Below are 14,209 nucleotides of genomic sequence, written 5' to 3'. Positions count from 1 at the left end.
TTATTCATTTCATGGCTTTATTATATTACTTATTTCCTGTGTGTCTCTAGCAAGTCACCTTCTGCCCTGTGGTATCTTTTTTTTTTTTTTTTTTTTTGGATGCACCACGTGGCTTGCAGAATCTTGAACCCTGGTCCTTGGTGGTGAAAGTGTGGAGTGCTAACCACTGGACTGCCAGGGAACTCCCAGCCCCACAGTATCTCATTCTACTTGTACATGGTTCCAGCTGTAATCTGCCTCCGTCTGAATTTCTAAAGCGACAGCCTCAGCTCCTCCCTTGGGTTGGCACAGTATAGCCTGTGACTACATGTGATTTCATATCAGTTAAGGCTGGGAGAATTGAACTCACCATTTCTTGTTTTTAATGTGGTGGCTAGACTGAGGAGGTTGGGTTTTTTGGTCAACTACATCAAACTTTGTTTTGACATAGGTTTTTTTTTTTTTTTTTTTTTAATTTTAATTGGTGGCTAATTACTTTACAATATTGTAGTTGTTTTTGCCATACGTTCACATGAATCAGCCATGGGTGTACATGTGTTCCCCATCCTGACCCTTCCTCCCACCTCCCTCTCCATCCCATCCCTCAGGGTCATCCCAGTGCACCAGCCCTGAGCACCCTGTCTCATGCATCGAACTTGGACTGGCAATCTATTTCACATATGATAATATACATTGACATAGTTTCTTAAATAGTAACTGTGTATTCACTTATTGCTTGGTTTTTTAATAAGATTTTAAAAAAACAGCTTTATTGAGATATAATTCACACACCATGAAATTCACTCTTATTAGGGTGGACAGTTTGGTGGGGTTTTTTTTGTTTTTTGTTTTTTTACTATATTTACAAATTATGCAGCCAGTAACACTAATTCCAGAATATTCTTATCACCTGAAAAGAAACTGTGTTCTTTACCAGTCACTCCTTATCTTTCCCCCTCTCCCCAACTCTTGGCAGCCACTAATCTCTTCATTTCAATTGATTTGCCTGTTTGGGGTATTTTATATAGATGGACTCATGTGATATGTGGCCTTTTGTGACGGACTTCTTTTACTTAGCATGTTTCTCAAGACTTACCCATATTGTAGCATGTGTCAGTAAACTCTCTTTGTTGTCAAACTTTCTGTCATATGGATATATACCACATTTTGTTTATCCATTAAACAACTGATGGGCATTTTGGCTATCATGAATAATGCATTTATGTAAAAGTTTTCATGATATTCTCTATTTGATGAGACGTGATGTTCATATTTTCTTTTAATTTGTATAGTTTCCTTTATTATACTAGCTGGTTTAAAGTTTTGTCTATACTTTCTCAAGGACAGTTTCTACTGAATGCTCTCCTTCCATTCCCAAAATATGGTCCATAGTTTCCTATTTCTTTGCATGGCTCATGAGTTTTTGTTGGAAACTAGACATTTTATTTTTTAAAACTTTTTATTTTGTATTGGAGTATAGCCATTTAACAATGTTGTGATAGTTTCAGATGGACAGCAAAGTATTTTACTTATTAAAAAAATTTCCCCTGTGCCATATGGCTTGTGGGATCTAAGTTCCCCAACCAGGGATTGAATCTGGGCCCTCTGCAGTGGAAACTTGGAGTCCTAACCACTGGACTACCAGGAAATTCCTGGAAACTAGACAGTTAAAGCAATATTATGTGGCAGCTCTGGAAGTCTGATGTCCTCCTTTCCCAGGGTTTGTTGTTGCTGCTTTTTATCATTCCTATAGTTGTTGCTGTTTGTATGTTTATTGACTTTCCTGTATTCTTTGTCATGTGGGGCCACTGATGTCTCTGCTTGGGTAGCATAGTGATCACATGATGGTTGGACAGAGATTTCCTTAAATGCCGTGAAACATTAAATCTCCCAGACTGTGCCAGCATGGCTGTGTGTGTGTGTGTGTTGGGGCACGTCTGCTTTTAGTGTTCTGATACCTTAAAACTCAGCCTTAGCCTTCACTTCCTGCTTGTACACAACCTCAGAATCAGCCAGAGATAAAGAGTAGGGCCTTGTTGGATCTTTCCTGAACTTCACATAGCCCTGCACATGCACATGTCCTTCTAGATTCTCAAGAGTTTGTTGGAGGTTTTCAGAGCCCGCTATGGACGTTGCCTGGATTTTCCTTTTAAGTTTTTGCTCAGTCTCTTATAAAGCACTGACTGGTATTGCTGCCTTAGGCAGCTGTGATATTAAACAGTTGCTGCAGATTGTTTTGGGGAGATACCCTGAAGGCAGGGCTAAATAGGCTCTAAGTCAGGTTCAAAGACAAGCTCTGAAAACAGGGAGTTGCTAAACAGATCAAATAGTGATAATTCTCTGGGGATTGGTCTGGACAGCGTTCCAGTTTCATCTTGTCTGCTCCAGTTGTGCTAAGCTGCTTTGTTTTCCCAGCTGCTGTGGTTATGAAGCTATCGGTTTTCAAGACTACCAAGTCGGGGGAGAGTTAGTCTCTGTACTTGAGTTGGGAAACGCAGTCATTTAACCTAAAGGTCATGAGCATAATTTTTTTGTTGTTGTTTTTTGTCATGAAAGGAACTGAAATACGATGTTGGTGGAGGAGAACGGTTTGACTCTTTGACAGACCTCGTGGAGCATTACAAGAAGAATCCTATGGTAGAAACATTGGGCACAGTACTACAACTCAAGCAGGTAAGCACATTGGAAAGCTAAACTCCACCTCCTTATACAATTAAAGAAGTCCCAACATAAAATATTCCAGATGGAAGTAGCATAGTATCATAAACCTCCATGTACCCATCATCCAGTTTCAATTATATCAACTCAAGTCTCGTTTCATTTATTAGTCCACGCACTACCTTCTTCCTTAGTATTTGTAAATGAATTCTAGACATTACATCATTTTCATGATTGTTTTCATATATAATTCAAAAGGCCTTATGGAGTTTTTAAAGCAATGTTTTGATGAAGTTTTCATTGTAAATCCAGCTTTTATCTTTAGGTGATCATTGCTTTTCACTTGGGAGTTACTATTTTAAAACTTACTCATTACTTAGTGGCAAATGACATCATCTCTAACATGTGGTCTATTTATAAAGAAAAATAGGTTCAAATTTATATCAGCAGAGTAAAGTATGTGGAGATTCAAGAAAGGTATTTCCTGACCAAACAGAAAGGAAAGTGAAACTCTATTTGAAAACTTTTATTGTGAATACTGTGAACTTCCTGTCCTTGCTTTTATGAATGCCAACATAGAAGTCTTTTTTTTTTTTTTTTTTGCATTGACGCTTTTTTCTGTAATACTTTCTTCATTTTGCACCGACTGCTGAATTTGATTAGCCCCTCAACACAACTCGTATCAATGCTGCTGAAATAGAAAGTCGGGTTCGAGAACTAAGCAAATTAGCTGAGACCACAGATAAAGTCAAACAAGGCTTTTGGGAAGAATTTGAGGTAAGTTATGAAAAAAAATTTTTTTACATGATTTACTAAATCCTATTCTTAGTGGAAGGGAAGTTAGTCTTGTGTTTGGGATTGGATCTCAAATACTCACTTGGATCTGCAGCTCTTAATTTGGTCGTTGATTGACATGGAGCAAGTTGCTGAGGGAGCTTTTTCAAAAAAGTTGGCGTTATGTTCTAGGAGAAAGGAGTTGGCAGTTAATATTAAATGAATGAGCCATTTGGCTCATGGATTTGGCTCTTTTGGTTTGGACTGCTGGCAAAATCCCAGAAACATAAAAGTACGTAATTCTTCGGAAGATTTCCAGCATTGGCTGGGGTCTTAAGGAAGAATATATAGCTTTGCTGCAGTGAATAAGTAAAAGACAGTTAGCTCAATGTGGCTTTAATCTGGGAGCTTAAAGGTATAATCTGGAAGTTTATACCTTTTCAGAGATTAACTGATTTCTTTCCTGAAACCAGCTTGGGTAGGAGAATGTCCACAGTGGGAATGGGCTGTGTTCCTGTTGCAGTGAAATGTGTCACCATTGTAACCTTGTGCTCTCCCTTGTCATCCCTTTGACAGAAAACGTCCTTAAAAACAATTTTGTGTGTGTGTGCTGTATCTATCTTCATAGTTACCTTTAAGCAGCATGCCTAGTAACCAGCAGAAGCTCCATAAATGTTTGTGGAATGAGTATTTACAATTAGCTAATATTTTATTATATTATTGTTATTCTGTTTATGGGAATGATCATTCCATACTTTTTGTACGACTTTAGGATTCATAAATATTTGTGGAATGAATGAACAAGTAAATGGCCGCATGGAGTCCTTTTAACCACCATATGTCAGATCACCTTGGCGAGATATTATTTCCATTTTACCGATGAGGTAGGAGCCTTCAGGCTCAGAGAGGCTGAGTAAACTGTCCAACATTCTGTACCACGAACCTTGATTGAATTGCAGCACTGAGGGTGGGTACAGAATAGAACAGTCATGGTGTTTGCTCAGTGTTCCTGACCAGGGACTTGAGCTCATGTTTATTCCTTTATACCAGCATTGGGTTAGTCACCAAGGACACCCTGGTGAACAAGATGGACAGGGTTTTGTCTTTAAGGAGCTTTGAGTTGAGAGATGGATAAGAACAGAAATTTCAGAAATCTTACATCAGCGTTTGAATGAAAAACCTGTTTTTTAAAAAAACTTTTTATTATGTAAAATTTCAAATATATACAAGTGCAGAGAGAATCATCTGATTGTAGCAGTATATACCTGTCACCCAACATTAACAATTGATGTTACCTGGCCAGTCTTTTTACATTACATTCCACTTATAATGAAGATTCATCAAATAGTAGTCATTGTTCTCATTATACTAGTTGTCTCTTGTTGTTGTTGGATCATTTTTCAAATAAGTTCCCCCTGGATCTCTGTTTTAAAATCCTAAGCCTCTAAATGTTCTCATGTGGGAGGCTCTAAGAACAGGCTAGCACCCCCACCTCCCCCTTCTTTCTTTCTTGGCTGCGCTGCATGGCATGTGGGATCTTCGTTCCCCAAGCAGGGACCCAGCCCATGCACCCTGCATTGGGAGGACGGAGTCTTAACCACTGGACCACCAGGGAAGTCCCTGTATTTTTTGTAGGTTGGTCTATCTAGAAGCTTTGTCAGATCCAGTTTTTCTTCAGCAGGACTGCATATATGTTGATGTGTCAGGAGGTGCTTGTCACCAAAGACAAGATAAATGTTTGATTCTCTTCCTTTTTAGTAAGTAGTTTTCAAAATAGCATTCTCCCCCCAAAATTTTTTTATCAATATGTGCTCATGGATTTTTAAAAACGTTTTGTACTTCTTTATTTTTATTTTTGCATTGGTACCATACATTTTAGTTTTTATTATTTATTTATTATGGCTGTGCAGGGGTCTTACATTGCTGTGCATGGTCTTTCTCTAGCTGTGACAAGCGGAGGCTAGTCTCTAGCTGGGGTGCGCAGGCTTCTCAGTGTCGTGGCTTCTCTTGTAGTGCGGCACAGTCTCTAGGTGCACGGACTTCAGTAGTCGTGGCTCACAGGCTGGGGCTTAGTCGTTGTGGGCATATGGGCCTAATTGCTCCGCAGCATGTGAGATCCTCCCAGACCAGGGATCGAACTGGGTGTCCAGTGCATCGCAAAGCGGATTCTTAACCACTGGACTACCAGAGGAGCCCTACTCATGGATTTTTAACACACTCAGTGTGCGTCTGTTTACAGCATTCATTACCATTTTTGTCGCTCAAATCATTTTAGCTTTTGCCACTGGGAGCTTCTGCAGGTGGCTTCCACTCCTTCCTGTACAACTCATGTAGTTTTTGCTAGATTCCTTAACTTTCTGGTTTAATACATTGTTACAGGGTAATGCATTTCCCATGTCAGAACTGGAATCAGTCCTTTCTCTAAGGAGTGAGTTAGCTTTTCTCTTTCCTCCCTTTTTTCCCTTCCTTTCTTGGGAAGTGGTATTTAGAGACTATAGTCCAGGAGCCAGAAGTGCTTATTGCTATAAGGTTGGTTATTGCCTTCTCAGTGGGTGGAGCTAGAAAAAGTTATTTTCTTGAAATAACTTATGAGTCCAGATGAAACTTCCAATTCAAATTTACAGCTCAGAATTATAAGACTTCCACTACCTGTAATAATATGATTATTGAAAACAGTTTGTTTTCATAGTTTTTATTTTTTAATCCTTAAGGTAGTTCCTTCAGAGAAATAGAGTCATATTACTGTTCTTTCAATTCATTTGTTATAGTTCTTCTCTATATGGTTATTTTCTAACTGGATATACAGTTTAGGTTGTTTCATTTTATATTTGAATTTCAGAAATTTCTTTCTATAAAATTTTATTTGTAATTATATAAAATATTACCTTTGATTCTAAAGTCAGATATAAAAAAATACAAAGACGTCTACCTTCTATTCCCATCTTTTCCTCCTTAATTTATAGCCCTTTAAAAAAAATTGTAGCTTATCATTGCCTTTCAAAAAGCATAAGCAAATATGTATCTGTAATTTCATAACCCATCCTTTCGTGGATAAATAGTAGCAACATTTTACACCCTTTTTTTCCAGCATTGTCTTTTTGTTACATTGGAGATCCACCGGACAGTAGTGTCTACAGATAATCTTCATTCATTTTCACTGCATAATACTCCATTGTGGGGATGTACCATAGTTTATTCAGCTTGAAGTGAAGAAGTGAAGTCGCTCAGTCGTGTCCGACTCTTTGCGACCCCATGGACTGTAGCCTATCAGGCTCCTCTGTCCATGGGATTTTCCAAGCAAGAGTGCTGGAGTGGATTGCCATTTCTTTCTCCAGGGGACTTTCCCGATTATTGATCTGCATTTGGATAGTTTGCAAATGAAAGAAGATACAGTGGATAGCCTTGTGCATGCTTGTTTCTCTATTTTTGTGGATTATTGTTAATATTAACTTTTTTTTTTTTGGTATTCTATATTTTTTAAAAAAGTGATGGTTGTTACTCATCTTTATTCTTTTTTGGTCATGCCGCATGGCTTGCTAGATCTCAGTTCCCTGATCAGGGATTGAACTGGGCCATAGCAGTGAATGCTCTGAAACCTAAGCACTGACTCCCAGGAAACTCCCTACTCATCTTTAATCTTTATTATCTATCCTGCATGATTTTGGTTAGCATATTTAAAGTCTGAAAAGTACTGTTTTTAATTAAAATTTTAAAATATCAAACCTTTTTGGCAAATATAAGAAATAATTATAAGAAGTAAATGGTGAGTAATTTTGTAATCTAGACCCATTTTTATATTACACTTTAAAATAACTGGGGCAGTCATTCGCATCAACCACTTTTCCTATAAAATGTGACCGTGTGTGCATGCTTAGTCTCTCAGTCGTGTCTGACTCTTTGCGAGCCCATGGACTGTACCCTGCCAGGCTCCTCTGTCCATGGGATTTTCCAGGTAACAGTACTGGAGTGGGTTGCCATTTCCTTCTCCAGGAGATCTTCCTGATTCAGGGGTTAAACCTGTGTCTCTTGTGTCTTCTACACTGGCTGGCAGATTCTTACCACTGAACCACCAGGGAAACTAAAGTGACTATGAACTTTTAAAAAATTGTAGCAGCCAATTGGGTATCTGGTGCAGTGGTGGATTCGTTAAGTTCGCTTAGGCAATGCTTAAAGAAACTAAGTCCTTCCTGCCGCTTGTGGCAGTAGGGAGTTTTTTCATGACCCCATTGGTAGGGTCAGGATAAGAACTTAGAAGGGAGGTGCCTAACTTGACTTTTCTGGCCATGGAAAGAAGGTTGACTCTAAATGCTCACCTGATGGTTTCCCTCCGTGACATGTCGAATTAAGTTCACGTTTTATACATTATTAACAACAAAATGAAGGAGAACTGAGGTGGCTTTCAGGGGAAGTGGGAGAGAAACAAGATCATGTCTGAACTCTCCTATATCCTCTTCAGAGGTCAGGCTGGGGTGATGAATTGTCAGGCACTCAGTCAGTGCATTATCGTTTCATTTAAACTGAAGCTAGATCCAAACAGCTGGTGGCCTGCTTTCTAGATCTCTTATGTACCTGCTTCTTAAATCCAGTCAATTTTTTAAAAAAAATGCCCTTTAAAGTTGGGGCCAGGGGAATAAGGCTGGGAACAGAGCGAACAATTATAGAAGAACTTAGGTCTGTGGAAGCAGAAACTCATTAAAATCTAAGTCCTCTGAAGGTAAAGCTTGATCCAATAGCAAGGCATTATTATTTTACTGGTTGTACCTTAGTTTTTTCCCAGAAGGTGATAAATTTGGGATTAGTTTCTTCTTACTGTGTGTTCTATGGTCTTTAGAGTCAACCAGAGCTCTAAATTGCAGTGCCATTGAGAATTTAGCTCTGATAGGTACATTTTGTTTGTCTGTATGCCAGGCTTCTGGTTTTCTGTAAAATTCTGGGTGTTCTTTCAGCTATTTCTCCCAGAAGACACTTACAAATTACTTCCGATCTTGACGCATCTTAAAATATACAAAGTCTCTTCTGAAACTCTTTGGTTCTTTCCTCCTTTGCTCCTGAAATAAATTCAGATTGATGGTTTTCTTCTAGGTCATGTGGTGTGATCAAAATGTTGCAAACCCAAGCTTTGATTTTTCTTCTCTGTAGATTCTCCATCTTTTTTTCTTTCTCCCCCACCTTTCTTTTTTTTAAAAACCACGTTTACTGTGGTAAAATGAGTTTGCCCTTTTCTGTAAACATCTTTTGTCTCTTGCATATCTCTGCTCATGACTGCGAAGAGGTGGACAATATTTCTAGGTCTGGTGAAATGAACTAAAGTTCTGTTAAAATGAGACTGACGCTAAATAAATGAACAGGTAGGTTATGATCCTGCCGTTTTGTCGCTGTGATGTGCAAGTGACCTGAAGCCTGAATTCACCACTTGTGCACCATGCATGAGAGTGTATGTGCTAAGTTGCTTCAGTCGTGTCCGGCTCTGTGGCCCCATGGACTGTAGCCGGCCAGGCTCCTCTGTCCATGGGATTCTCCAGGCAAGAATACTGGAGTGGGTTGCCATTTCCTCCTCCAGGGAATCTTTCTGACCCAGGGATCAAACCTGCTTCTCTTACATCTCCTTCATTGGTTCAGTTCAGATTAGTTGTTCCGTTGTGTCCGACTCTTTGCGACCCCATGGACTGCAGCACACCAGGCTTCCCTGTGCCATCACCAGCTCCCGGAGCTTGTTCAAACTCATTTCCATCGAGTCAGTGGTGCCATCCAAGCATCTTATCCTCTGTTGCCTCCCTTCTCATCCTGCCTTCAGTCTTTCCCAGCATCAGGGTCTTTTCCAATGAGTCAGTTCTTCACATCAGATAGCCAAAGTATTGGAGTTTCAGCTTCAGCATTGGTCCTTCCAATGAACATTCAGGACTGATTTCCTTTAGGATTGACTGGTTTGATCTCCTTGCAGTCCAAGGGATTCTCAAGGGTCTTCTCCAGCACAACAGCTCAAAAGCATGAATCCTGCATTGGTAGGTGGGTTCTCTACCACTAGCACCACCTGGGAAGCCCATTATGAGTTATGGTTTTGTTCAAATGAAACTGTTGGTGAACAAATAGATACACTTCAGCCCTGCTGTTTTATGTCTGCTGTATGCATATTATCTAAGAAGATGGTCCAGGTGAGTCTGTGGCCCTGCAAAGACAGGTAGTCCTTTTTGTTTTGTTCTGTTCACTGTAGCCCCAGAATCCAGCAAAGTGCCTGGCACACAGTAGGCACAACATATGTTTTTGTGTTTTGTCAAGTGTGAGCTGTTTTCAGTAGCAACAGAGACTTGTATTGGCTTTGGACCCTTTGCTTATATTCAGTAGGGAACAGATCTCTGACGCTTAAAAAGTATGGAGGAATGTTCCAGGCTTTGCTTTGATATGTCCCTCTTTATTCTCATGCACTTTTCATTTGGAGTCCCTGTTGGAGGCTTGGCGAATGCACATTTTAGTCCCTGCAACCTCTCTACAAAGTTGCTTAAAATGATGTCATTCAAGATTGCAATAATAAATTTCAGAAAGATTTCAGTTATTAACTTTCTGACTTAAAAAAAAAATGTACACAGATAAACCCGGCACACCTTCTTCACTGGGGTTCTGTTTTACAAAGCACTTTAAAGCTTGTTTTCCTCAGTATTTTGGTTTTTCTTCAAAGCCCATCCTCCTTCCATTATACACAAGCATCTCTTCCCTGTCATGGTCTGAAACTGTTATCCGTTTGCATGGGCATTGCAAGCAGTTCGCTGACAGCCACACAGATGTCCTGAATTCTGCCAGCAACTCTGCCAGCCAGCGTGTCTCCGGAAGGAGCTCGTGCCTATCTTCAAATCCACAGTCTGGTTTGATTTCTTTAAAGTGATTACATCCGCTCAGGGGAGCTATAAATTCTCCTTGGAGGTGGTTAGGTTTTTATGGAGACAAGACTTTTAACTGCACCCCAAAGCTGTGCCTCGAATAATGATTCTTGCTGATGATCTCTAGCGGAAATCTTCCACTGGGTGACTAAGCAAACCCATGTTGAACAACAGCCCCCAACCAGGGCTTCAACTTCATGCTTAAAAATGCCCTAGGATGGCAGCCTTGAAGCTGTCATCAGGGTTTTCCATCCAGGCCCAAGCTCCCAGCTGCTATCTTCTTGCAGGCAGAGCATCACAGTGGCTAAGGGGGTCTATTCCACAAGCTTCATCCTGGAGAAATTCCTTTGTTTCCTTTGAACTCTTTCTCTTTCAACCTCCCTCCCCTCCTGCTTTTGTTCTGTGCCTCTCCAGTGTCAGGTTTTTCTCTTTAGGAATGTTTTCTTTTGCTGGAGCTGCCTGATGTCTTTACAGAGAATTGAAGAACCTGAGATACTTCCAGGTACTTTCACGTCTCTGCTTAACCTTGCCCTTTGCTTTTGAACACCCTTGGTGCTTTCTACACCTGTGGTTGTCCTTCTGTCTTCTCCATCCAGTGGGCCTGTATTGTGGCCTCCATTTCTTCTTAGCCCCTTTCTTCCTTAACATTGGAATGTGACAGTCCCCAGTATATTGAAATAACGCTTTTAGAAGACACCAGTGGCTTGCTTGCTTTCTTTTTTAGGGGGCTGTGCTTGGTCTTCACTGTGGCACACGGGCTCAGTAGTTGCGGTGCATTAGCAACACGCAGGCTTGGTTGCCTTGTAGCACATGGGATCTTAGTTTCCTAGCCAGGGATTGAACCCATGTCCCCTGCATTGGAAGGCAGATTCTTAACCACTGAACCACCAGGGAGGTCTCACTAAAGGTTTTCTTAATTGTGATTTTAAAAATAGTCTTTTCTCTGGCCTTTTTCTCTTGTGAGCCGGTCTTGGAACAGCTGTCCAGCCTCTCTTTCCCACCATCTTCTCATTTCTCTGATGGCAGCATGTGCCTGGTTTATTCCTTCCTCCCATCCCGTGTGCCCTTCTTGCTGTTCACTGCTCTCTCTTCTCCTGACCAGTTAACTCTGCTGGTTCTCCAAGACATGGCCTGGGCCCTCTGCTCTTCTGGCTTTAAAATTGCTCTTCACTGAGAGCACGTCCATTTTCACCCCAGTCCAATTACACCAAGTGGCTTCCAGGCTCTGGTTTTACCTTTTGATTTGTGCCTTCCATACTTCTTGGCTTTCATGTCTCTTCAGATTCAAGCATTCACAACCAGACCTGTTATTTTATTTTTGCCTTCAAACCAACTATCCATTTTTACATCTCCATCTCTGGTGCTTGTCCTGTATATTCTCTGACCCTGTATGCTGGAATCCTCGGAGCATCCCTTAACGCGTCTCTCTCCTCTTTCTCTGATTGTCATGCACCAGGTCCAGTTGATTTTCCTTTTCTAGTTGTCTTTCTGTTTTTAGAGGAAGGAAGGAAGCAAGCCAGCATTTACGGTCTGTTTGGTGCTGTGCTGTGGGCTAAGGAAGTCATCTCATTGTGTCTCCAGATCTTTTGAGGGAGGTAGGTAGATCTTGTGTCCCTGGATGCTCTACGATCAGGGCAACTCCCCAGGACCACCCAGGCGGGAAGCGGCCGAGACAGGAGTCTCACCTGATGCCAGGGCTGTAGGTGCTCATCGCCCCACAGGACACCAGCTGCTATTTTACCCTTGACCTCTGCCCTTCCATTCACCCTTCATGCTCATCTGCTCCCAGCATTTCTCCCGTCACTCTTCTGCTTACAAACCTGCAGTGGCTCCCAGTGTCCCACCAGAGGTATAGCATTTTCATTCTGAAGACGGAGTACCCGGAAGAAAGGGAGAAAGCTGTCACCAAGGATGTGGTGGGCAAATAGTTGGCTGTGGTTTGAACTTTCAGAACTTCTGACTCCCAGTCCACTGCACTGTGCTGCTCAGCTGTTGAAGATCTCCTGCCCAGTTCCCAAAGTCCCCCGGCTCCCCGCCTGACCTCATTCCCCACCACTGACAGCACAACTTCCAGACTCTGACCAGTTTCCTTCCCCCCAACTCTGAGGTTACTAGCTCTGGCCTCTTAGCCACCTTTGCTCGCATCCCTACCTTGCTGGGATATCTTGTCTTCTTCCTTGCACTCCTCTGCCTCTGCCTGTGCCTCACCCCTCACCTACCTCAAGCCTCAGCTCCTCCCAGAAACCACCTTCCCTTCATTTTCATGAATCTCACTCCCAAAGTTCCACATCACCTAATTCATTGCACACTGAATGACAGAGTATTAATGATGGATTTGTCTTGTGCTGTGGGCTGCTATTTCCTGTGTCAAATCCTATTCTCATCTGGGGACTGTGTCTTCTAAATGTGTTTTTCCACTTACTCTTCCCCTTGTTGGAGGAAGGTGATAACTTGACTTACAACATGCACCTGGAAAGGAACCAGATCTTAGGTTGGTTTTGTCTATTCATGGTGCTTTGTAAGTGCTTGTCCATCAGTGCAGACCTTCTCTGACCATGAGAGACTCCATCAGCACTTTCATTTCTCGAGGTTGCCGTGGACTCATTCGGGACTAACCGCTCGGACTCCACCGTGAGGAAGTGGTAAAAGGCCAGGCTGCATAGCATCTGGAAGTGGGGGCTTTCACCCGCTAGTGGTGCCTGCTAACATTGCAGAGTTTGCAGTAAAGAGGACAGAGTGAGAATTCCAGTGTTCCTCTTTGCAGAGGGCAGACACCAAAGGGAAACAGAAGTTCATTCAGACAGGGAAGAAGGCCTGCACATGTGGAGCCTGCCCACATGGTTACCACTGACTTCTTATTCGTGGCCCCAAATCAGAGAGGCCATCGGCCCAGCAGCCCTTCTCAGCCTTCTCTCTCCTTCAGGAGGCCAGCCATGCATAGGTAGCGGGAGAGTTAATAGCAACTTTTACATTTCTGTTTTTCTTTTTTACAATTTATAAAAACCTTCTTTTATTATTGATGTTTTTGTACACCCTGAAGTTGAGAAAATAGGATGATGAACCTTCTTTTTCCCAACACTCAGCTTAACACTTAGCAATACTTTGTTATTCTTGTTTCCTCCCCTCCTAGTTTGTTTTTAAAAATAAAGTAACTGCTGGGATTTCCCTGGTGGTGCAGTGGTTAAGAATTCACCTTCCAATGCAGGGGACGCAGGTTCGATCCCTGGTCAGGGAACTGAGATGCCACAGCCCACATGCCGTGCGGTGACTAAGCCCACGCACTGCAGCTAGAGAAGTCTGCGTGCCACAGCTAGAGAGCTCGTGCGCCAGGGCTACTGATCCCGTGTGCTCGAGAGCCCGTACTCCACAGCTGGAGAAAGCCTGCACGCCTCAGCAAAGACTCGGTGCAGCCAAAAAATAAGAAGAGGAAGAATTAGAATCAACAAATAAAGTAACTGTACAACTTGGTCTGTCCCTAATGGTTAATGGCATTATTTTTTTTCCCCCCTTAGCAATTAGTCCCGGTTGCTCAGAGCAGTGAGGACAAATGGTTCTCAGGCCATGTCCTGGTGCGTGGGGCTGCCTGGCTCTGCCCATCCACTTGTTGTGTGTCTGTCTTTCTTTGATCCTGTTTTTCCACTTGCATTCATGACATTCTATTCAAGAGCCAGTTCCAGTGGTCTTTAATCAGAGGGCTTTGGAAGTCTGTGAGGGAGTGTTTCGAGGGGTCTCTTTCGATCATCACAGAGACTGAGAATGCTGCTACTGGCTTTTGGGCTGGAGACTGGCAGGGGTCCAGGTGTGGGGAGCAGGGGTCCAGGTGTGGGGAGCATGGACGTTCAATAGCCATATGTGTAAGGGATGGTTCTGCACTGTGAACACCTGTTCTGTCCACACTGGTTGTGCTGCTGGGCACTCGTAATGTA

General features: G+C 42.1%; 1 protein-coding gene across 4 annotated transcripts in view; it reads left to right on the top strand.

Moving 5' to 3' along the window:
* PTPN11 (protein tyrosine phosphatase non-receptor type 11) overlaps positions 1–14,209 on the top strand; it is a 67,799-nt gene that overhangs the window by 25,073 nt on the left and 28,517 nt on the right. For all 4 annotated transcript variants that reach the window (XM_040250836.1, XM_040250837.1, XM_040250838.1 and 1 more), the window contains exons 5-6: positions 2,536–2,652; positions 3,301–3,414. In XM_040250836.1, the coding sequence (XP_040106770.1) occupies positions 2,536–2,652; positions 3,301–3,414 (231 nt within the window). The remainder of the gene's footprint in view (positions 1–2,535; positions 2,653–3,300; positions 3,415–14,209) is intronic.

The sequence above is a fragment of the Oryx dammah genome, unplaced genomic scaffold (assembly GCF_014754425.2).
Source record: "Oryx dammah isolate SB20612 unplaced genomic scaffold, SCBI_Odam_1.1 HiC_scaffold_12, whole genome shotgun sequence".
Taxonomy (NCBI): domain Eukaryota; kingdom Metazoa; phylum Chordata; class Mammalia; order Artiodactyla; family Bovidae; genus Oryx; species Oryx dammah.
Note: the sequence above shows the minus strand (reverse complement) of the source record. Positions and strands in the feature narration are given on the sequence as shown.